The sequence below is a fragment of the Aspergillus ibericus genome (assembly GCF_003184845.1).
Source record: "Aspergillus ibericus CBS 121593 unplaced genomic scaffold BO80scaffold_63, whole genome shotgun sequence".
Lineage (NCBI taxonomy): Eukaryota > Fungi > Ascomycota > Eurotiomycetes > Eurotiales > Aspergillaceae > Aspergillus > Aspergillus ibericus.
In genome coordinates, this window is record NW_020292161.1 from 45,959 (window position 1) to 65,735 (window position 19,777).

The window sequence follows — 19,777 nt, forward strand, 5'->3', positions numbered from 1 at the left end:
CGGGTTGAAGAACGGAGCGCCATATCAAGTTGGTTTTAAAGTCCGGTGACTCGAGTCATGATTCCAGGCAATCGAGCGACGAGACGAAATGGGAGATGTGAAACCAAACCACGCTTTATTTTGCATCCTTATCTTCACCAAGCCGATCGCAAGGGGTCCCGAATGACTAGGTCCAGACGGGCCTCCTTTAATTGTCGCGCAGGTCCCGTCTTTAGAGAGCGGCCATGGAGCGCAAGCCAGCGCCGGCGTTCTATTTCTGCGACGAGGAGTAACACCGGTGACGATCAGGGTGGGCGTTCGTACCGGTTGTACCGTTCGTACCGACCGAAGGGAGGGACCCTGAAGCGCGACAGGGGAGAGAGGGTCGGAAGGTTTCTGGATGGCGCCACAGAAGGTCTATTTAAAGTATAGTTGAAGGAGGTCGCCGAGAGAAGAAAAGCGCAAGGAAGGGTAGGGAAGGAGAAGGAAAGAAGGGAGGGGGGAGAAGAGAGTGCAGAATAAAGGGACGGACTCAACCCGCCGTGGAATGGCGATGAAGATGTTGGAAAAGAGAAAGGAGCGGGGAGGCGAAAGACAGAGAAGCGAGAGACAGGAAGAGGGAGAGGAAAGTCCGGGGTTGAAACCACCGGCTCGGGTTCTGCGCGCGCTCTGCTTGGTTCTCGCCGGCAGGCACTAGGCCGGGCGGGGTCTAGCCGGGACCAACTGAAGGACTGCCGGGGCAGCGACGAACTCGGCAAGTGGCTGTGGCTGGTGGGTGGGGCTGAGTCCATCCATGGTCACATGCCCTCCTCCTGGGATCGTCTCGTCCGAAACCAACGCCCCAAAGTATATGTTCGTATCCGACCTTCAACCTTTCCCCTCTTCCAGAAACCCTCTTTCCTGCCTCCCAACTTCCATGCCAGTGGTACCAGGGCTGGATCAACGCACTCTTAACTTTATACCATACCCCAAGCGTCTCTAAGTTGCCCTTTACTTTTCCTATTCGGCCTCAGCTCTGGGAGATCCGTCTCAGGCTATGGAGATCAAACGCTGCCGCATTCAGAAGGAGACTAGAGTTGCAGATTTACAACAGGGTCAGCTAACATTGAGTATCTACTGAAATACTCTGGGCCTTTCCATCCCTGGCCTCGGGCAATACCACCAGCCTACGATGGCAAAGCATTTGCCCGATAGTTTGGTCTCGAGGACCGTGCGGTCGTGTTCTTCCGGCACATGCCCTCCACATCCCAATCTTCGCTGCCTACCCCGTTCCGGACCATGAACAATCCGTCTATATCCCACTGGTTCTTGATGCGCCGTAGCCGCTCATAGTGGCGATCCCAGAAAGCCGTCTGGAAGTCGTCCTGCGTGGGGGCGGCCTCGTTGAAATAGACCCCGGTACTGCCTGGGTCGATCGAGGTGAGAACCGGCGCATTTACTCGGATAAGCTTCTCAAGTGCAGCAGCTTGCGCTTGGAACGTGGGGGGGAATGATTGCATCAAGACTACCAGGAGGGCAGATGACCGCCAATTGGGATGTACACAGGTATGCATCCCACTGGTGTTGATGTTCACCTGTCCGCCAAGCACATTGACCGTCACCAGCGCACCAGGATCCAATGCAAGCTTCGAGAGGGACGCCACCAGACCTGAGGGGCCGCGGATGCTAGCCATAAATGACTCCGACACCACTTTACTGCTCTGCAGGTATCCGACTCCGCCAATATCTGCCTGTTTGGGGATGGCTAGGAAGGTGCTGATCTTGGGGTACACAGTAGAATGGTACTGGTACTTGATTCCAAGCCAGCCGAGAAGGCTTAGGAAGGGCCGAACCTGGCTATCGACCAATTGTGAATTGGTCTCGTTCAGCACAAACATGGTCCAGTTAACGAACCAGTGGAAGTTCGACAGGCGACCTACTATGTACTGCCCGGAGTTTCCGTTGACAGACATAGACCGAGTCAGGCTCACAACGTGTGTTACGGTCTGCCAAAATCTATCATCTGCCTCTGTGGATGTGAAATGGATGGTGGATATAACGGACGGCATATCTGGGAATGCTCGCATTGTGGCTCTGGTGACAATGCCGTAGGTGCCCCCTCCGCCTCCTTTGAGGGCCCAGAACAGATCCTGGTGTTGGTTATCATTTGTAATGATCAAGTCACCCTAGGCCTGTTAGCGCGATAGCGATCCATGGGGGTCCGCATACCTGTGCAGTCACCACCTCCAGTTCTAGGACATGGTCTGCTGCCAAGCCGTACATTGGACTCAGGACAGTTGATACTCCGCCCCCTTGAAGGTATCCCCCGGCAACCCCCACCGTGGTACACTCTCCCGCTACAACAATATACCCTCGGGAAGCTGCCGCTGCGTAAAGCTCGCCTACCATGACCCCGGCCCCTATCGTGACGGCTGGGACCCTAGTGATGGCCGAGATATTTACTCTAGAGTGCCCCCGAGAGGCGACAAAGTCGTTATGGAAGGTGATGTTCTTCAGGCGATTTGTCAGAATCTGGAGAGAATAGGGGGCACCGGAGCGACCGCAGGAGTCATGACCTGTATTCTTGATGACCAACCGGAGATTTCTTTGCTTGGCAAATCGGACTGCTTCCTGGATCTCGTCGACCGAGTGGACCACTGCGGAGTACCACGGTATGCGCCCTTGCTGACATGTCGAGTTTGGATTGGCCTCGATGGCGCAGCTCTCGTGCTTTTGAGGCCAATTCTCCCAGTTGAAGCTTTGCAGGGCTCCTGTGATTTGCTCGTGATGCTGGTTAACAAGACCTTTCCAACACAGGCAATAGACTCTTCGCACCTGGTTGCGCTGCGCGCCAATTAGCGTCGGATTGCAAACGAGCGAGCTCATTGCAGGAGGTACGGTTATAGAAGGGTTCATGGCAGATGTGGCCGATCGGGCGCACTCGAACCAAATGACCGTGGATGGAGTCATTCAAGGCTTTCCAATCGTGTTCCGAAGGCCAGCATGCGTCGCCTGGTTGACACCGGCATTTGACACTGCCGCTAACCAGGGACAGCAGCCCAAGGAGCAACCCCACAATTGCCAGCATGATTAATTTGTTGCGGTTGATGCTGACGAGTGAGAATGATGAGGTGGGTATTATCTGTACATTCGCTGGGGTATCGAGGGAAGGACCTACCTGGGGTTGCCAGGCTGGCAGAGGGGTATAGCAGGTCGCTCAACGATGGCCAGCGACCGTCATACTGTTGTATGAATCCTACATGGATATGTGCGAGCCCGTCGTAGGCTTAGTAGAAAGTAGTACAGATGGGCTTCAAGGAGGATTTAATACCTCACTCGGGATATTTGAAGTAGTACGAGGCAGCTTGTTGTATAGTATGCGATATATCCGTTGGCAGGGGTAGAAGCAGGAGACCGTGAATTGCCATCTGGATAAGATCTAATTGTCACCTGCAATTGACTCGAGAGGTCGGGGATTCGCGCTCAAGCCTGCAGGCGGCGGCGTGATGCCTTCTTTGTTGGCGGCCCGATCAACAACTCCGGCCTCCTACAACTTCCCCCAGCCATGCTGATTTTCTCCGGACTCCGAACTCTCCTCCAAATAAGCCCATCTGCCTTCTATGATGGGCACCGCTGCTCACAGTGTTTCGTCCGATGATGATAAGCCTTGGACTGCTCCATGGCCCATGTGCCGCGCAGATCAAGCTCGACAGAGCTCTTCATGTTCCCTGGGCCTTCATCTTCCTCTGCTCCTCACCTTGATCTGCTCTTTACTTTGCCATCAATGGTGAGAATGATACAGCTACCGGTTGAGATTTCTGCATTGGCCCGAGCAAGCGGAACGCCCCTCAATATGTCTTCATCGCGAGGTAGTCTCCAAGACCGCAGACCTGTCGATGGTGCGATGGCGTGTCGGGAAAGAAATTGATCCTCCATCTGGCAAAGTCATCGAATAAATACGGTGGGTGGATGATAAGCAACTGCAACCCTGGTGATCCGTCCGGATGGTCGCTGACGTCGCGTCTCTGCAGCTCTCCACATTTCCCTCCGAGCCACAGCGAATAGTATATCTGTCTCCTTACTTCCCCGATTGCAGCGTCGGCGAATCTCGCCGAGCTAGCTAATGCCCTAACCTCGAATGCCTCCATTCCCCCTCGCCCTAGGCTTTGACCTCTCTCCACTCTGACCTCCACTCTGGCCCTTCATTCCGTCTACCAGAGCCAAGAAATCGGTTGGTGATCGGTGTAATGGCGCCCCGAACAGGCCTGTAGGGGGATCCCCTCAGATGGAGGCCGGGGCGAAAGTACTCGACCCTGTGAAATTGAGGTTCTTCACGATAGAGGTATTCGTGGAGGCGGCATTCAGGGCAACGCTCTGCCGTCCGGAAATCATTCGCAGAAAGAGAGATCATCGCTAGGACTCCACGCAGTGGAACCCTGATCCCGATCTAGTGGCCTCCAACTCATCTAGCCTTCTATCAGTGGGCCGGGGACATCCCAAAATGCGTACCGCACGGCTGACACGACTATCGACACGGCAGGTGACCGCCGAAGCGCCTCTTTTCCGTCCCTAAGTCTGGCCAGGGATGGATCGTTCCGGGCGTGCGGGGTTCTCTTCGTGTTCTCACAACTCTCACTGTCGATCTTGCTGTCATGAAAGGCCCACCCGCCAAGCTCCTGTCAACCCATTTAAGGTGGGAATCTGCTCGTTGGGATTCTTCTTTTTGTCATTCTGAGATTTTCACTTCATCATGGCTTCTAAGGAGACGTGGGAATTCATCGTTGTAGGTGGTCAGTATGATCGCCCCTGACTAAGACCGCTCAGCTGATAGCGATATAGGTGGCCCAGCAGGCTGCGCCCTTGCCGCACGGCTCGCCCGATCAGCGAGACACCCTCGGGTTCTGCTGCTGGAAGCCGGCGGTCGCAACGACGACCCGTCCCTGCGCGTGGATGGCCAACGGTGGCAGACCTTTATGAACGGGGACTTGAACTGGGGATACAAGACCACACCGCAGGAACACTGTAATGACCGACAGATTGATTACTCTCGGGGGAAGGTGCTGGGTGGCAGCAGCGCCATCAACTTCGGTGTCTATACCGTGGGTGCACGAGACGACTATGACCAATGGGCGACGCTGGTTGGCGATGACTCGTTTTGCTGGAAGCGCATGCAGGCTCGCTTCAGAGAGTTAGAGACGTTCAACGGGGCCATTGTTGACCCGAGATATACTAAATACGCAACCCCGAGGGCTTCCGACCATGGGTCGTTCGGCGGACTGAAGGTCGGCTACGCTGCCGAATGGGAGCAGGATCTCCCCCTCATGATGGATGTCTTCGAGCAGGCTGGCCTTGCGCGGAACCCTGATCACAATTCGGGTGATCCCATTGGCATGGCCTTGGTCATCAACTCATCCCACCAGGGCCGGAGAGTCACTGCAACGGACCTCTTGGAGCGTGCGCCATCCAATTTGACTGTCATCACAAAGGCGCCAGTGCTGAGGCTGCTACTGGAAGGCACCAAGGCCGTTGGTGTAGTCACCAAGGAGAAGACGTGTAAGCAGTGCTGAAGATGCGTCAATGATAAAGCTAATTGTCTGCGCAGATCTCGCATCCAAAGAAGTGATTTTGACACCGGGTTCGCTCGATACGCCCAAGATCCTCATGCATTCTGGGATTGGGCCGGCAGAACAACTGCGACGATTTCAGATTCCCGTCGTCAAGGACTTGCCTGCCGTGGGACAGGGTCTCCGGGATCACTTCTTCGCTCCACTGTGCTTTCAACGTAGCACAACGACGAACGATCGGAATGCCTTTTTTGGCGACAAGGCCGCCATGGCGTCAGCCCTGGAGCAATGGACAAAAGATGGCACCGGGCCGTGGGCGCGGCACTCGTGCCAAATCGGTGCCGGCTGGCTCAAGTCGGACCGTCTGGTGGAATCAGCGGAGTTCAAAGCACTGCCTCTGACGGTGCAGGAATTCCTACAGCGCGACACGGTACCACATTATGAGCTTATGACGCACTTTCCGCTGCATCTGATCTCACCCGAGGTCGTCCAGGACTACAGCTACGTGTGTATGCTGGTTTTCCTGATGAACGAACAGTCCAGCGGCGAAGTGCGGTTGCAATCCAGTAACCCTGACGATCCATTGTTGTTTGACCCGAAGTTTCTCTCTCATCCGTTTGACCGGCGCGCCTGTATTGAAATCTATCGCCATGCGCTCGAGGTGACAAAGCATGAAGCGTTCCAGAAGGACACTGTGTCCACCTTGATCGCACCGCCATCGGAGTCGGATGAAGATATCCTGGAGTTTTGGAAGAACACGCTGGGTTCCAGCTGGCACATGACGGGGACCGCCAAGATGGGAAAGCCTGGGGAAGCTGATGCTGTCGTGGACAGTCGGTTCCGGGTGTTTGGTATCGAGAATCTGCGAGTGGCCGACATGAGCGTGGTACCTCTGTTGACAAACAACCACACGCAGGCGACTGCGTATGTGACGGGAGTGACCTGTGGAGATGCTCTAGCAAGGGAATATGATTTGGACTGTTTGCAGTCGGCACGACTGTAGATTGCAGATCTGGGGTAGATCAATGCTGCTACTACGACAATGACCCATGAATAACATGAGCTTCTTTTGATGCGACTGCACCAATCGATTGAGACATAGAATGCATATTTATCAGGGCATTCGTAACGTCCGTACCATCAACATATCGTCAATACCGACACGCATTTACCCATCAACTATATCCCTAACCCATGCCCCTAGGATTTCTTGTCGCTCACCAGCCCACGGTTGGACCCTGCAATACAATCCATCATCTTGCAGTCTGTTTGCATTTCATACAGTGACTAATCAAATTGTTAAATTCAAGGTGGCATTCCGTTTATATACCAAGTAAGACGCCTGATTCTCAATTGAAGATACGATAGGCGGACCCTGCCAATCAACCTGCAGACGCTAGATGCTGACCCCTGTTAGATCGGCGCTTAAGAGTCATCCCACATGTTTTCCTCCGGTTGCCCAGTTTTGATTTCCTGGGCGCCTCAAAACCTATAAAAAGGTACTACTGTTACACCTTCGGAACACAAGGTTGGAGGGATCGGCTTAGACCCGGGTGGAATCAGCGGCTACGAAGCGCAAAACCTCAAGTAGGCAAGTGGGTGGTTCTGCCTCAGGCAATAGAGATCACATCGAATCTTCGACAGGGATGAGCATTCTTCATCTCTGATTGTATCTTTCAACTACCCAAGTTCCAAAGCCAACACACACAACTCACGCCCAAACATTTTCAGAGGGGCTCTTTCACCGAGACACGAAAAATGGTTCGCAGAGGAGGTGGAGATGATAGACTATTTTGTGGATGCTTTGGTAAGTTCTAGTATTGGAGTAACAGCCTTGGCTGACTGTCAACAGGCTCAGGATTTCGAAGAAGGCAGGCTGAATCGCACAATTCCGTGCTATTACGAGTGGTACACGGAGGCAAACCGGGGTGGATTATAGTATTTGTACACTTCATCAAACCTTGGTGTGATCTGCATGTCTTACATTCATACTCAAATGGATCACAATGAGTCATTGATCTTATGCTATATTAGTAGTCTTCTGTGAAACCCAGCACCAGATATATGATGACGATACCGATGCGATAATCATTGGTGGCCATTCAATATATGGTTCTTGCGATGTGTTTCTAGATCTGTGCATGATTAGAGGTCTTCAAATTCAGAATCTGCTGCTGCACCTCTTCAAAGACCGATAGCCTCTCCTCGAGATGCTGAGGAGAATGCTATTGGGTTGAATGGGTTTCCCGTCTGGGCTTGCTGATACATACTAGTGGCAGACTCCGAACCTTTCTCAACCGATCCATCATACTACCATGCACCTGATTGACCAATGCTATTTTAGCCAATCAGCCCTCCAACTAAAACCCCAACTAACTCAGATCTCTAATGTATCTCCCCTGTTAGTCATAACCAACCCCGCATCCGATAACCACCATCTGATCTTATCGCCCCCCACACTCATCTCATCGGAGGTCTCCGTCCACCGGGCCACCACCACCACCACCACCCCCATCTATAACCTGACCCATCACCAACCCAATGCAACACCTATCCCTTTCCCCCAATTCCCCCACACCAAAGAAATCAACAAAAAGAAACAAAGAAAGAAGCAGAATGCTCTTCACCAACACCACCATCATAACCCTGGACCCCACCCGTCGAATCCTCACCAACGCCGCCCTCCGCACCTCCGCCACCCTCATCACCGACATCGACAAAACCCCCATCCTACTAACCAAATACCCCCATGACGAAGTCCACGATCTGTCCGGCCACATACTCATCCCGGGCTTAATCTCCACACACATGCACACGGCCCAGACTTTGCTTCGTGGGTGCGCCGATGATCTGGAATTGGTGTCGTGGTTGTGTGAGCGCATTTGGGTCTTACAGGGGAATTTTACCCCGGAGGATGGATATGCCGCGGCGCGGTTGAGTGTGGTGGAGATGTTGAAGGGTGGGACGACGTGTTTTTTGGAGAGTATGGTATATTTCCTCCCCCCCATTCCCCCTATTCCCCCTCTCTTCTTCTCCAATCCCTGTTACTGTATTGAGAAATAGAATATTGATCAAGGGGATAGTTCGCCGACCGCTACGGCTTCGACGGCCTCTGCCACGCCGTCGAGGAAAGTGGCATCCGAGGCTGTTTGGGCAAAATCGTCATGGATACGGGCCGCTACGCGCAAGATGATGCGTGGGCGATGCATCCGGGGTTGATTGAGGATCGGGAGACCTCGCTCGGGGGCGCGATGCAGATGTGGGAGAAGTGGAATGGGAAGGCGGAGGATCGGATTCGGGTTTGGTTTGGGGCGAGGACGCCGGGGGGGTATGTTTCTTCCTTTCTTCCGAGTTGGTGGTTTCTGTGGGGGGGTATGGGGGGTGCTAACGGAATAGGGTATCTTCTGAGCTATATCAAGAGATGACGGCGCTGTCAAAGAAACATAACATCCCCATCACGATGCACTGTGCCGAGGTCGCTGCAGACCGGGACTTTTTTGCTTCCGTGGGGGAAGGACACACGCCCATGTCCTACTGCGACAGCGTGGGATTACTCTCCCCCTCGACGGTGCTCGTACACATGGTCCACCTCGACGACGGGGATATCGCGCGGTTAGCAGCATCCGGAACCCACGTCGCACACTGTCCCACCTCCAACGCCAAACTCGCCTCCGGGACATGTCGAGTCCCCGATTTACAGCGCGCCGGGGTGAATATCAGTCTGGGCACGGACGGCGCGCCGTGCAATAACTCCTGCGATATGTTACAGGAGATGAAACTCGCCGGGATTATCCACAAGGGGGTGAGTGGGGATCCGACGGTGGTGACGGCCGAGGAGGTGCTAGAGATGGCGACGATTAATGGGGCCAAGGCGTTGGGGTTGGATCGGTGGATTGGGAGCTTGGAGGTGGGGAAGAAGGCGGATTTTGTGGCCATTGATGCGCGGGGAGTGGCTATGCAGCCGTGGTTTAATCCTGTTAGTGCGGTGGTGTATACGGCTACGGGACGGGATGTGGGTTTGGTGGTGGTGGATGGGAAGGTGGTGGTCAAGGATGGGGTGTTGTTGACGATGGATGAGGGGGAGGTGATACGGGAGGCGCAGCGGAGGAGTCGCGAGGTCGTGGAGAGGGCGGGGTTGGCAGGCAAGGTGGGGGCTAGGTGGCCGGTTGTATAGCATGATTTGAGTTGCATTATGTGACAGATTAAGTATATGGATTAGCCCTTTCGGATCCATAGGGTCTGCGAATTGCAATTCCCGATGAGGCCATTCACCCCCAGTTCCGTTCCCATGCCGCTCATCTTGTATCCGCCAAAGGGCGCAAACGGGGCACATTCGAAGTGTGTGTTGATAAACACTGATCCTGCCTCGAGCTGGTCGGCCAAGCGCCGGGCGCGTTGGAGGTCGCGACTCCATACAGACGCCCCCAGCCCATACTCGGTGTCATTGGCGCGCGTCAGCACGTCCGCCTCATCGGACCACTTAAGGATGGGCAGGATCGGGGCGAAAGGCTCTTCCCGAACGACCCGAGAGGTGTCAGGAGGGTTGTCGACAATGGTAGGCGTGATGAAGAAGCCAGAGGAGTTGGGGACGACATGACTGGCGATGGCGTTGAGACCATTGCTCGTAATGTCGTCAAGGAGATCGGTGGCTTTGTCAAACTGCATGCGGTTTTGCACAGGTCCAAAGAATACATCCGGTTCGGCGCCGTCGCCCATTTTAAGCGCTTGGACGATTTGGACCAGCTTGTCGCGGAACTCGTCGTAGATCTTCTCGTGCACATAAAGCCGCTTGATCATCATGCAGATCTGGCTACAACACAGGAAACAAAGAATGGCCACCTGTCGGGTCAGCGAAGGTGTTCAAAACAGGAGGTGGGTGAATTACCTTGGGAACCACGACATCCAGATCCACATCCTCACAGATAATCGCCGGGTCATTCCCCCCAAGCTCCAGAGTCAGCTTCTTCAGGGACTTGGCGCAACTTGCCATGACCCGGCGGCCGGTGGCAGTTGACCCCGTGAAGCTGATCTTATGAATGCCCGGGTGCTCCGTGATCATCGGTCCCAGGTCATCATCTCCGCTGAGCGCCTGCACCACGCCTGGAGGGAAGCATTGAATTGCGAGTTCAGCGAGTTTCAGATCACAGTACGGGGTATACGGGGAAGGCTTGACGATGACCGTGTTGCCCGTATAGACAGCAGCAACCATCTTGCCGACAGCCAGCAGCAATGGGTAATTCCAGGGCACAATCGCAGCGCAGACCCCAATTGGAGTATATCGCTGGATGACCTGCAGGTCCTCGGTCTCCTCCAGGATAGTCTCGGGGAGGGTGAGGCTACTGAGCCCTCGCGCCCATTGCAGAGCCATGGCCACCTCGGTCGTGGCCTGGTTCAGCGGCTTGCCCTGTTCCCGGGTCAGCAGCGCCGCCAATGCCTCTTTGTTGGCCTCGACACGATCGGCAAAGGCATGTACGGCAGCCCGGCGGTCATCAAACGAGGTCCGTGACCAGTTGCGGAACGCCCGAGTGGCCGCAGCGACTGCTCGGTCCAGATCCTCGGCCGTCGACAGAGGCACCTCGGGGTTGGGCTGCCCGGTGGCGGGGTTGATACCATGGCGGGTTTGCGCCGTCAGTATCAGCTCGTTGTCGATGACATTATAAAAGGTCTGTGATGTTAGATTGGCTGCATGAGAGGGGATGAAGCTTACCGTGAAATCCAGCGCCATGATAATCGATGTGGTTGCTTCGGGTGAGGAATTAGACACCCAGCAGCAGCGGGGAAGCTGACTATAAAGTGACCCCTCCTCGAACTCTATTGTGTGGTTTCAGATGCTGTTGTCATCCCCGCACGCCGGTGTGCATGGCGGCGGTTTGCCCCTGCAGGTGGGATGAATGCAGGTCGATCGTCGGATGCCTGGACGGCTATCTGCCAATCATGACGGCTGTGCATAGACCCGTGATACAGATGGACGCCAGTGCACGTTGTCGGAGCAGCGGAGCAAGTGTGATTGTATCTACAGAGTGACACAAGGCGGCTCTCCTCCAGTCGGGGAATTTCGTGGTTGAGCACCGGCTGTTGCCTGAGGCGGCGTTCTCCGGCGGGTGGCAGCCTACGATAAGCCTGGCCAGGCATGAACATACAACCGGAGGCCGTCGAATAAATGCTGCTATCTAATTGCTTCTTCAATCCTGCACGCTCGGGCATTCCGTCTGATCCATCACGCCGTGATACTCTTGATGGCTGCCTCCAGCTCCTTCATGTTGCCGCCCACCACGCGCTTCTCCTGCAGCTGACCATCCTTGAACAGGACAAAGGTCGGCATTGCCCGGACTTCCAATTCTTGTGCCACCGAACGGACCTTATCGACGTCGACCTGGATGAAGCGCACGTTGGTGTAGGTTTCGCTGAGCTTGCCGACCACAGGAGCGACGGCCTTGCACGGACCGCACCAGGTTGCGAAGAAGTCGACGACCACGGGCCCCGAGGAGGTGAGCGCCTTGAAGATGACGGGGCTGGCTGGGTTAGTGAACGATCTGCAGAGCGGGGATATCACGTACTTGTCGACCTCGATGACCTTTCCGTGAGACATGGTGGAGCCGGTGTTATTGCTGGACAAGCGACTGCGGACGAGACGGATGACTGAAGGGGTTAGAGTGAGCGACAGTCAAACTGGAGGTAAGGCTTACCAAGGTAAACGGCGATGGCGAGAAGAATGCGGGAAAGCTCCATGGCGAGAAATGAAGGGAAGAGTGGGGAGTGAGGTGGTCCGGAGTAATCCCTCGGCGCGGAGCAGGAACAATCACACAGTACACACAGTTACCGCAGGTTTCCCAGTTACACGCAGGGACGAATTCCAGTGAGCAGTGAGCAGTGAGCAGTCAGCAGTCAGCAGGTCAAAGGCTACAGGAGAGGATCGCTTTGTTTGCTCTTTTTTTTCTTATCTTGCAATTGAACAACATTAAAAAGGATGACTAAGGTCGGGGCGGAGAAATACATCTCCGAGCATACCAATATCTCACTCAAATGGTGTCATTCTCTTTCCACAAGAGTTGCCAGGGAGTAGTCGCAGCTCATAGTTGGTTCGCCATCAATTGCTGAGATGCACCTGGACTTTATGGCGGGGATTGAAACAGTATAGGATCTCTTTACTTGCAGTCAAGGTCGATACCGCCAGAGGCTGTGGGACTAGCCTGGAGTATTGAGAGCATTGATCAAATACCCCGCATTGACAGTGTTCTGCATCCTATGCTCCGTATACTAGCAGCATAGGCTCATACTCTCCAGTATGGAGTGTTTCTTCCTCCCAATTCATCGCATTGATAAGCCCTCCGTGATATGCTCTGATTGGACAGTATTTTTATCCCGCACAGCTGACTCAGCCACTGTATCTGCATAACTAGTTACTTATCGGTCATGTCGTTGCCTCCCTGAGATGCAGCATACAACGATGCCATTCCCTTAACCTGGCAACATGGCAGTCAAAAAAGTCCCTGTCCTTCCCTACCGGAGGGGCTCGGATTCCTCCGAGGCCGACTTTTTCGACATCCCGGATGAACCCTGCTGGTCCATCATCAAGCGCCAACTCCGCCACCTCAAGAGCCCGCGGGTCTGGCTCGCCTTCTTCGTCTTCGTTCTGTTCATCCTCTTCCTACGACGCGAGAAACCCCCGCCGCCGCCCCTTCCCCATATCGACTATGACCGCGTGGACTGGTCCCTCTACGCCTACAGTCAATATGCGACTTCCAGCCCATACCTGTGCAATGCGCTTATCGTGTTCGATACCCTGCAACGGCTCGGCAGCAGGGCGCAGCGGGTGCTGTTCTACCCCGAGAACTGGGATGTGTTGGTGGATGACGACCGTGACCGGGATAGTCAATTACTGGCCATAGCCGCGGAGAAATACAATGTATTGCTGGTGCCGATTGACGTGCAGATGGTCAAAGCTGGAGCAGGTGGGTAACCGCTGGAAGTTAGCAAACCGGGCTAACAGGTCAGGGCCGAACGAATCGTGGGACAAGAGCATCTCCAAGCTTCTCGCCTTTGGAGAGACCGAATTCGAACGGGTCATCCATATCGACTCCGACGTCACCGTTCTCCAGAACATGGACGAACTGTTCTTCCTTCCTCCCTCGCAGGTCGCCATGCCCCGCGCCTACTGGCAGCTCCCGGATACCAGACAACTCTCGTCACTATTGATTGTGCTACAACCGTCCTTCAAAGAGTGGTATGCGTTGATGGATTCCGCCCATGCCATTACGTATGGCCAGGTCGAGTCGAACGTTAGTTCACGGGTCAAATATGATATGGAACTGATGAACGAGCGGTACGGGGACACGGCCATGGTCTTGCCGCATCGGCAGTATGGGCTGGTCACGGGCGAGTTCCGCAAGGACGACCACCGGGCGTTCTTGGGCAACGAATACGAGGAGTGGGATCCGGAAAAGGTGCTGGCGGAGGCAAAACTGGTGCATTTCTCCGACTGGCCGTTGCCTAAGCCGTGGGTGATGTGGCCGCAGGAATTGATCGCCGACATGCTGCCTAAATGCAAGGTCAAGCCGGGTACAGTGCATGAAAGCGGGTGCAAAGACCGGGAGATTTGGAAGAAACTCTACGATGATTTCCGACGGAGACGACGGGTTTGTCCCCTCTGCCATCTGCGCTGTCATCTGCTAACAATCACAGGATGTATGCAAACTGCTCAGTTATCCGGCCCCGAACTGGCCTCCGCGGGAGAAACCTCTGGCAGGTATTCCAATGACCCTGGAGTCTCCGGTTAGTGAAGTTTAGCGTGTGGAATGGCGTTATGGTTATCTGGGTTGAGATGTAAAATGGATATACAATAGGACTGTACAATAGAAGAGACCGACAATCGATGGTTATGCGAAGGCGCTACCAACCGAGCCAAGAAGCCAAGAGCGTCACACATAAAAGGCGCAAATTCTGCCACAATCCATTCCTGTTCACCATGGACATTTCGGAGAAGCAACTAACGGTGGTCCTGGCCCTTCCGGCTGGGGGAGAGGCCGAGTCCTCGCAGCAGTTTATTCACGACGAACACTCGTTGGGGTTCTGGCCGGCCATGCGACGGCACTGGCCGGCGGTGGCGTGGGCGGCGTTTATGAACTTGGTAAGGCATCCGCTGCTCGCAGAAACCAATGTTAACAGATATAGGCAACTATCCTCAAAGGCATTGTAGGTTACTCCGATCCGGTGAGACGCGGGCTGACAGACTAGGATGGTGGCATTGTCAAAGGCCTGGTTGGTCTCGACGTCTTCAAGGAAACCTACGGCTACCATTACCAGGGGCGGCCCATTCTGGCGGCCCAGTGGCTCTCGGCATTTAACTACGCCAATCTGTTGGGGGCCATCGTGGGGGCGCTCTGCTCGGGCATTGCCTACGACCGCTTTGGTCCGCGGGTGATGATCGCCGGGTGTTCGTGCCTGTCCATCGGCTTCATCTTCGTGCAGTTCTTCAGCCACACGCCGGCCCAGCTGTTCGTGGGCGAGCTGATCAATGGCTGCGTCATTGCGTTCTATCCCATCTGTGCGTCTGCCTACGTGGGGGAGGTGACCCCAGTGGCCCTCCGCGGCTTTGCTGCCACCATGACCAACCTGGCCTTTTCCATCGGCTCTCTGATCGCATCGGGCATTCTGAAAGGCACTGCCGCGATGGATAGCACCCTGTCGTATCAGATCCCCATTGCCACGCAGTGGGCTCTGCCATGCATCATGCTGGCGCTCATCTTCTTCTGTCCCGATCCACCCTACTGGTTATGTCGCAAAGGGCGTCACGACGCAGCACTGGTGTCGCTGCAACGTCTCGCCACTCCCGCCGTAGATGTATCCCGCCAGCTCGCCCATATCCAGGAGACCTTGCATCTGGAGGACAGCTTCCACGACGGTCGACCCCCGTACCGGGAGTGTCTCCGCGGACCGAACCGCCGTCGCCTCATCATCTGTGTGATGGTCTACAACATGCAGGCGTTTGCGGGAAATGTCTTCTTCATCAACTATGCCGTGCATTTTATGGAGCTGGCGGGGTTGGACTCGTCGCATGCATTCTCGATGAACCTGGGGCTGACCGGATTGGGACTGCTCGGGACGTGTCTCTCGTGGCTGCTGCTGCCGTACGTGGGTCGTCGGTCGATGTATCTCTTGGGCTGCTCGGTATTGGCGGTGGTGCTTTGCCTCATCGGAGTCTTAGACGTTGTCCCGCAGACTGCAAGAACGGTGTGGGGCCAATGCGGGCTCATGCTGGCATGCACGTTGGTGTACGACCTCACGCTGGGCCCGATTTGTTATGTACTGTTGGCGGAGGTCTCCTCGGCGCGACTGCGGGGGTTGACCATTGCGTTGGCGACGGTGAGCTGCTACATCTGGTCGGTGGTCTTCGCGGTGGCGATCCCGTACGCGATGAACGAGGACGAGGGGAATTGGCGGGGCAAACTCGGATTTCTCTTCGCCGGGACGAGTGCGCTGTGCGCGGGCTATTGTTTCTGGTGGTTGCCCGAAACCCAGGGGAGGACCTTTGAGGAGCTGGACGTGTTGTTTGAAAGGGGCATCCCCAGTCGACAATTCCGAAATTGTGTGGTTGAAATCGGTTGAGGCCTCCGTCGGAACCGAGGCCCTGAGAAAAAAAGTGAAACGGGCTGACTAAAAATGGCATCATCCGATGCTCCGACAATATCAAAATTGGATACCGAGGCATACTCAAACCACCACACGAAATCTTTTGCTTGATAAGCATGCATTTAGTAATCGGTCTCAAAGCACACAGTACACTTACCCTTTTATCCTCGTATGTCCGGCATAAATGTGGTGACCGATGGGTCCCGGCCGGTGCATCTGCCCTGAAGAAGCATATCCCCCGACTGCCTCAATGTCTGCAAGATCCACTCGAGCCGTGGTTCTGTGGTTGCTGCGCCCAATCTGCCCCTTCATCGTCACGAGTCCACCCACACCAGCCGTTTCCGGAAGGTCCAGGTTGGATCCTCGCCTCGAGAAGCTTCTCATGGTGCTTTGTAATCGCCACTCCAGGATAACTATAAAGGGATCCTGCTCCGCAAAGGGGAGTGGCAGCAGGCTATTGTCTCGTGAACTAAGCAACATGTCCAACTCCGCCCTCATCTTCAAGCAAGTCCCCACTGGCTTCTTTGTCCCTGGCCAGGATGTCACCGTCGAGCCGGTCTCGTACGATGGCAATGCCCCGGCCCCGGAGAACGGCATCTTCGTGCAGTCCCTGTATGCCAGCTTCGACCCCTACCTCCGCGGCCGCATGCGCCCCGCCCACATCAAGTCCTACTCGCCTGCCTTTGCCCTGGACAGCCCGATTGAGAACGCCGTGATCGCCAAGGTCCTCCGCTCCAACGCGGCCGCCTACAAGGAGGGGGACCTCATCATCGGCTACCTCCCCATCCAGCAGTACATCTCCGTGTCGGCCGAGCAGCTCGTCAAGGTCCGCGCCCTCGCCAACCCCCTCGGCATCGAGGATGTGCGCGTCTTCCTCGGCGCCCTCGGCATGCCCGGTCTGACGGCCTACTCCTCCCTGTACGAGATCGGCAAGCCCAAGAAGGGCGAGACGATCTTCGTGTCGGCGGCCAGCGGGGCCGTCGGCCAGCTCGTCGGCCAGCTGGCCAAGCACGAGGGCCTGACGGTTATTGGCTCCGTGGGCTCCGACGAGAAACTCGACTTTATCATCAACGAGCTGGGCTTCGACGGGGGGTTCAACTACAAGACGGAGAAGCCGGGTGACGCGCTAGCCCGTCTGGCCCCTCAGGGGATCGATATCTACTACGAGAACGTGGGTGGCGAGCACCTCGAGGCGGCGTTGGCCGCGATGAACGACTTTGGTCGGATTGTCGTCTGCGGGATGATCTCGCAGTACAACGGCGGTGGCTACCCGATCAAGAACATCACCTACGTGCTGACCAAGCGTCTGGACATGCGTGGATTCATCGTGGGTGACAAGGGTATGGGGGATAAGTACACGCAGGAGCACCAGGAGCGGGTGCAGAAGTGGATCAAGGAGGGCACCTTCAAGTCATTGATCCACGAGACGGAGGGCATTGAGAATGCGCCGGAGGGATTGTTGGGAATTTTCCACGGCAAGAACCTGGGCAAGGCGGTGCTCAAATTTTAAGATGATATAATTAATGACTACTAAATCGATAAAGTGCTGACACTGACACCGTGATCCACATCCTACCCCTATCTCATCTTAATTAGCCCCCATTCTACGTAACCACAATCCTATTTTAACGTCAAGTGCGAGAAGATCACCTCTCCTCCATGACCACTCCTGGCTTCTCCCCAACACCCTCCTCCCCTTTACCACCACCACCATCCCTTTCCCCTTCACCACCAACCCCTCCCTCCCTCTCCTCATCCCTCCTCCCCTTCACCCCCCAATCCCACAGCAACACCCCCAAATACAAAATCCCCACCCCCCCCACCACCACCGCATACCCCACCACCGCGCCTTTCGGGGCAAACACCCCCCCGACCCCGGCCAACCGAAACCCCAAGCCCCCATTCACCATGCCCAATACCATGGCCCCCCGGCCCACCCACCGATGACATACCCCGAACGGCCCCCCCGTGTTCCCCTTCTTGAAATTCCGATGCTGGAGGATTCCCAGAATTGGCTGCACGAGGACAAGGACTCCCACGACAATCATCCCGATAATGGGATGCGGGTTGCGCAGTTGGTTTGCGGCGTGGGCGATATACACCCCCGCTCCGAAACCCGCCAATGTAATGGATAGGGTCAGGAGTTGGGTGATCCGATGGAGAGTGATTTTTTGCACGGGGAGAGACACGGGGAGTGGCATGATCATCCCCCCCATCGGGAACAGGATTGCAAATGCCAGAGCCATGAGCGTGGCGTGTGCGATGAGCACCTGTTTCATATTCTTTGGAATATGGGGCCCGGTGGGTGTCGGGGTCGATAGGGCGGAGATCGAGTCCGTGGATGGGTTATAGGATGCGAATGGGTTCGTGAGGGTGCTGAGGTTGCTGCTACTACTACTACCACTTTCATTCCATCCTAATGATGATGATGATGTGTAGAAGGTATCCGGGAGTGCAGCCTTGGTTAAATCCACCCGAACTTGACCCATCTCGTCGTGGATCGAGAGGTCGGCATCCAACGCGGCCGAGTTAATCGGTACCCCGACCTTATACGCCCAGATGAACGGAAAGTCCGGATCGAGGGGCGACATGCGTCCCGTGCCATCCTGCCAGGTGAGACAGTTATCGCAGCGGAGGTTGGCCGTCATGGTGGAACCATTCCCATTCCCATTGTTGGTGATGCCCGTCCCCGGGAGGAGGGTCAGTTGAGTGGAGGACGTATATTGGGGTTCGAAGTGGCCGAGGCCCGAACGGGGGGAGAGGGTGATTTTCGATGCGGAGGAGGTATACAGGAGGAACATGTTGGCGCCGGTCATTTGGGCGCCTTGGCCGAGACCGATCCATTGGAGGGTGGTGGGGGCGGTGATTTGGAGGTAGATGGGGCCGGGGGTGGAGAGGGTGGTGGTGTTGGGGATGGTGAGGCTGTAGATGATGGATGGGTTTGTTGGGGGGGAGAAGGAGATGATTGAGGATGTTCCTGTTGATTGTGTTAGTATGGTTGGGAGGGATGAGGGGGGGGGAGGGGAATCTACCGATCCCTATGTTCAGGGTTACGAGAAGAAAGGTAAGCCACTTCATGGTCGCGAGTCTCGCAAGTTCGGATGTAGAATGGTGGAGGGGATATATAAGGGCCTGGCGGTCTATATCTTTCTACAGGATACGACAGTTCGGACTTGCTGGCAGGCAGGTGGCAGCAGGGTAGGATGTATGTTCCATTCTACCACTGCCCTTGCAGGACCCTTGCATGCAATACCGAGATAGGTAGCTAACGGCAGCGCTGAGACCAGCCCAGGGATGCGCGAGGGTGGAACCCTTGCGGGGGTGGTATGTGCAGACGGTCATTATCAATTGATACCATGGAATGAATGCTACCTGTGACTCCGTACAGAACGCTGTCCAGCAACTAAGGCACGAGAGTACCCCTGCAGCATGGAATCCAGGGATACCAGTTCACTTAGGATCACGGAGTACGTACTATCGACCAGCAAGAACGACAATATAGATAAAAATATTTTATTCGGGCTTGTATAAAACTAATACATGAGGCAGGAGATATTGTAAACGAGAAACAAGGAATATCAGTAGTAAACCAGATATATATACAACCAGTAAAGCTAGATATAACT

At 55.2% G+C, this 19,777-nt stretch overlaps 9 protein-coding genes across 9 annotated transcripts; 5 read left to right on the forward strand and 4 right to left on the reverse strand.

The window, feature by feature from the left end:
- Nucleotides 1-659: 659 nt before the first annotated feature.
- Nucleotides 660-3,046, reverse strand: BO80DRAFT_392673 (FAD-binding domain-containing protein; the record flags this gene model as incomplete). Its single annotated transcript, XM_025717230.1, has 3 exons — nucleotides 660-2,144; nucleotides 2,188-2,729; nucleotides 2,794-3,046. The coding sequence occupies 3 exons, from the start codon at nucleotides 3,044-3,046 to the stop codon at nucleotides 1,146-1,148; spliced, it is 1,794 nt and encodes a 597-aa protein (XP_025570357.1). The 3' UTR covers nucleotides 660-1,145.
- A 1,542-nt stretch (nucleotides 3,047-4,588) lies between these two features.
- On the forward strand, nucleotides 4,589-6,615 carry BO80DRAFT_497301 (GMC family oxidoreductase). The gene is made up of 3 exons (XM_025724070.1): nucleotides 4,589-4,748; nucleotides 4,798-5,511; nucleotides 5,561-6,615. The coding sequence occupies exons 1-3, from the start codon at nucleotides 4,709-4,711 to the stop codon at nucleotides 6,523-6,525; spliced, it is 1,719 nt and encodes a 572-aa protein (XP_025570358.1). The 5' UTR covers nucleotides 4,589-4,708; the 3' UTR covers nucleotides 6,526-6,615.
- A 1,439-nt stretch (nucleotides 6,616-8,054) lies between these two features.
- On the forward strand, nucleotides 8,055-9,777 carry BO80DRAFT_429411 (amidohydrolase). Its single transcript, XM_025720458.1, has 3 exons — nucleotides 8,055-8,510; nucleotides 8,606-8,850; nucleotides 8,919-9,777. The coding sequence occupies exons 1-3, from the start codon at nucleotides 8,139-8,141 to the stop codon at nucleotides 9,694-9,696; spliced, it is 1,395 nt and encodes a 464-aa protein (XP_025570359.1). The 5' UTR covers nucleotides 8,055-8,138; the 3' UTR covers nucleotides 9,697-9,777.
- On the reverse strand, nucleotides 9,717-11,464 carry BO80DRAFT_243697 (aldehyde dehydrogenase family protein). Its single transcript, XM_025714571.1, has 3 exons — nucleotides 11,230-11,464; nucleotides 10,408-11,187; nucleotides 9,717-10,361 (listed from the first exon to the last, which is right to left on the reverse strand). Exons 1-3 carry the CDS (start codon nucleotides 11,245-11,247, stop codon nucleotides 9,738-9,740), a joined length of 1,422 nt encoding a protein of 473 aa, XP_025570360.1. The 5' UTR covers nucleotides 11,248-11,464; the 3' UTR covers nucleotides 9,717-9,737.
- A 91-nt stretch (nucleotides 11,465-11,555) lies between these two features.
- BO80DRAFT_429413 (thioredoxin family protein) lies at nucleotides 11,556-12,503 on the reverse strand. The gene is made up of 3 exons (XM_025720459.1): nucleotides 12,209-12,503; nucleotides 12,080-12,161; nucleotides 11,556-12,034 (listed from the first exon to the last, which is right to left on the reverse strand). Exons 1-3 carry the CDS (start codon nucleotides 12,249-12,251, stop codon nucleotides 11,740-11,742), a joined length of 420 nt encoding a protein of 139 aa, XP_025570361.1. The 5' UTR covers nucleotides 12,252-12,503; the 3' UTR covers nucleotides 11,556-11,739.
- A 486-nt stretch (nucleotides 12,504-12,989) lies between these two features.
- On the forward strand, nucleotides 12,990-14,759 carry BO80DRAFT_392686 (nucleotide-diphospho-sugar transferase). The gene is made up of 3 exons (XM_025717231.1): nucleotides 12,990-13,474; nucleotides 13,518-14,158; nucleotides 14,205-14,759. The coding sequence occupies exons 1-3, from the start codon at nucleotides 12,994-12,996 to the stop codon at nucleotides 14,307-14,309; spliced, it is 1,227 nt and encodes a 408-aa protein (XP_025570362.1). The 5' UTR covers nucleotides 12,990-12,993; the 3' UTR covers nucleotides 14,310-14,759.
- BO80DRAFT_367308 (putative MFS alpha-glucoside transporter) lies at nucleotides 14,488-16,127 on the forward strand (the record flags this gene model as incomplete). The annotated part of the gene is made up of 3 exons (XM_025716284.1): nucleotides 14,488-14,649; nucleotides 14,694-14,714; nucleotides 14,757-16,127. 3 exons carry the CDS (start codon nucleotides 14,488-14,490, stop codon nucleotides 16,125-16,127), a joined length of 1,554 nt encoding a protein of 517 aa, XP_025570363.1.
- A 502-nt stretch (nucleotides 16,128-16,629) lies between these two features.
- BO80DRAFT_367294 (MDR family NADP-dependent oxidoreductase) lies at nucleotides 16,630-17,661 on the forward strand (the record flags this gene model as incomplete). The annotated part of the gene is made up of 1 exon (XM_025716283.1): nucleotides 16,630-17,661. One exon carries the CDS (start codon nucleotides 16,630-16,632, stop codon nucleotides 17,659-17,661), a length of 1,032 nt encoding a protein of 343 aa, XP_025570364.1.
- Nucleotides 17,662-17,797: 136 nt separating this feature from the next.
- On the reverse strand, nucleotides 17,798-19,284 carry BO80DRAFT_417687 (cytochrome and DOMON domain-containing protein; the record flags this gene model as incomplete). The annotated part of the gene is made up of 2 exons (XM_025718225.1): nucleotides 19,184-19,284; nucleotides 17,798-19,128 (listed from the first exon to the last, which is right to left on the reverse strand). Exons 1-2 carry the CDS (start codon nucleotides 19,227-19,229, stop codon nucleotides 17,798-17,800), a joined length of 1,377 nt encoding a protein of 458 aa, XP_025570365.1. The 5' UTR covers nucleotides 19,230-19,284.
- Nucleotides 19,285-19,777: the final 493 nt, after the last annotated feature.

Bases quoted from the DNA above. Each gene is read 5' to 3' on its own strand.
- BO80DRAFT_497301 (XM_025724070.1), top strand. From the start codon at position 4,709: ATGGCTTCTAAGGAGACGTGGGAATTCATCGTTGTAGGTG. The intron at 4,749-4,797 runs GTCAGTATGATC...ATAGCGATATAG, and splicing joins GGAATTCATCGTTGTAGGTG to GTGGCCCAGCAGGCTGCGCC. The intron at 5,512-5,560 runs GTAAGCAGTGCT...TTGTCTGCGCAG, and splicing joins AGTCACCAAGGAGAAGACGT to ATCTCGCATCCAAAGAAGTG.
- BO80DRAFT_429411 (XM_025720458.1), top strand. From the start codon at position 8,139: ATGCTCTTCACCAACACCACCATCATAACCCTGGACCCCACCCGTCGA. The intron at 8,511-8,605 runs GTATATTTCCTC...TCAAGGGGATAG, and splicing joins CGTGTTTTTTGGAGAGTATG to TTCGCCGACCGCTACGGCTT. The intron at 8,851-8,918 runs GTATGTTTCTTC...CTAACGGAATAG, and splicing joins GGGGCGAGGACGCCGGGGGG to GGTATCTTCTGAGCTATATC.
- BO80DRAFT_243697 (XM_025714571.1), bottom strand. The intron at 10,362-10,407 runs GTAATTCACCCA...CTGACCCGACAG, and splicing joins TGGATGTCGTGGTTCCCAAG to GTGGCCATTCTTTGTTTCCT.
- BO80DRAFT_429413 (XM_025720459.1), bottom strand. From the start codon at position 12,251: ATGGAGCTTTCCCGCATTCTTCTCGCCATCGCCGTTTACCTTG. The intron at 12,162-12,208 runs GTAAGCCTTACC...TAACCCCTTCAG, and splicing joins CGCCATCGCCGTTTACCTTG to TCATCCGTCTCGTCCGCAGT. The intron at 12,035-12,079 runs GTACGTGATATC...TAACCCAGCCAG, and splicing joins AAGGTCATCGAGGTCGACAA to CCCCGTCATCTTCAAGGCGC.
- BO80DRAFT_392686 (XM_025717231.1), top strand. From the start codon at position 12,994: ATGGCAGTCAAAAAAGTCCCTGTCCTTCCCTACCGGAGGGGCTCGGAT. The intron at 13,475-13,517 runs GTGGGTAACCGC...CTAACAGGTCAG, and splicing joins GATGGTCAAAGCTGGAGCAG to GGCCGAACGAATCGTGGGAC. The intron at 14,159-14,204 runs GTTTGTCCCCTC...TAACAATCACAG, and splicing joins ATTTCCGACGGAGACGACGG to GATGTATGCAAACTGCTCAG.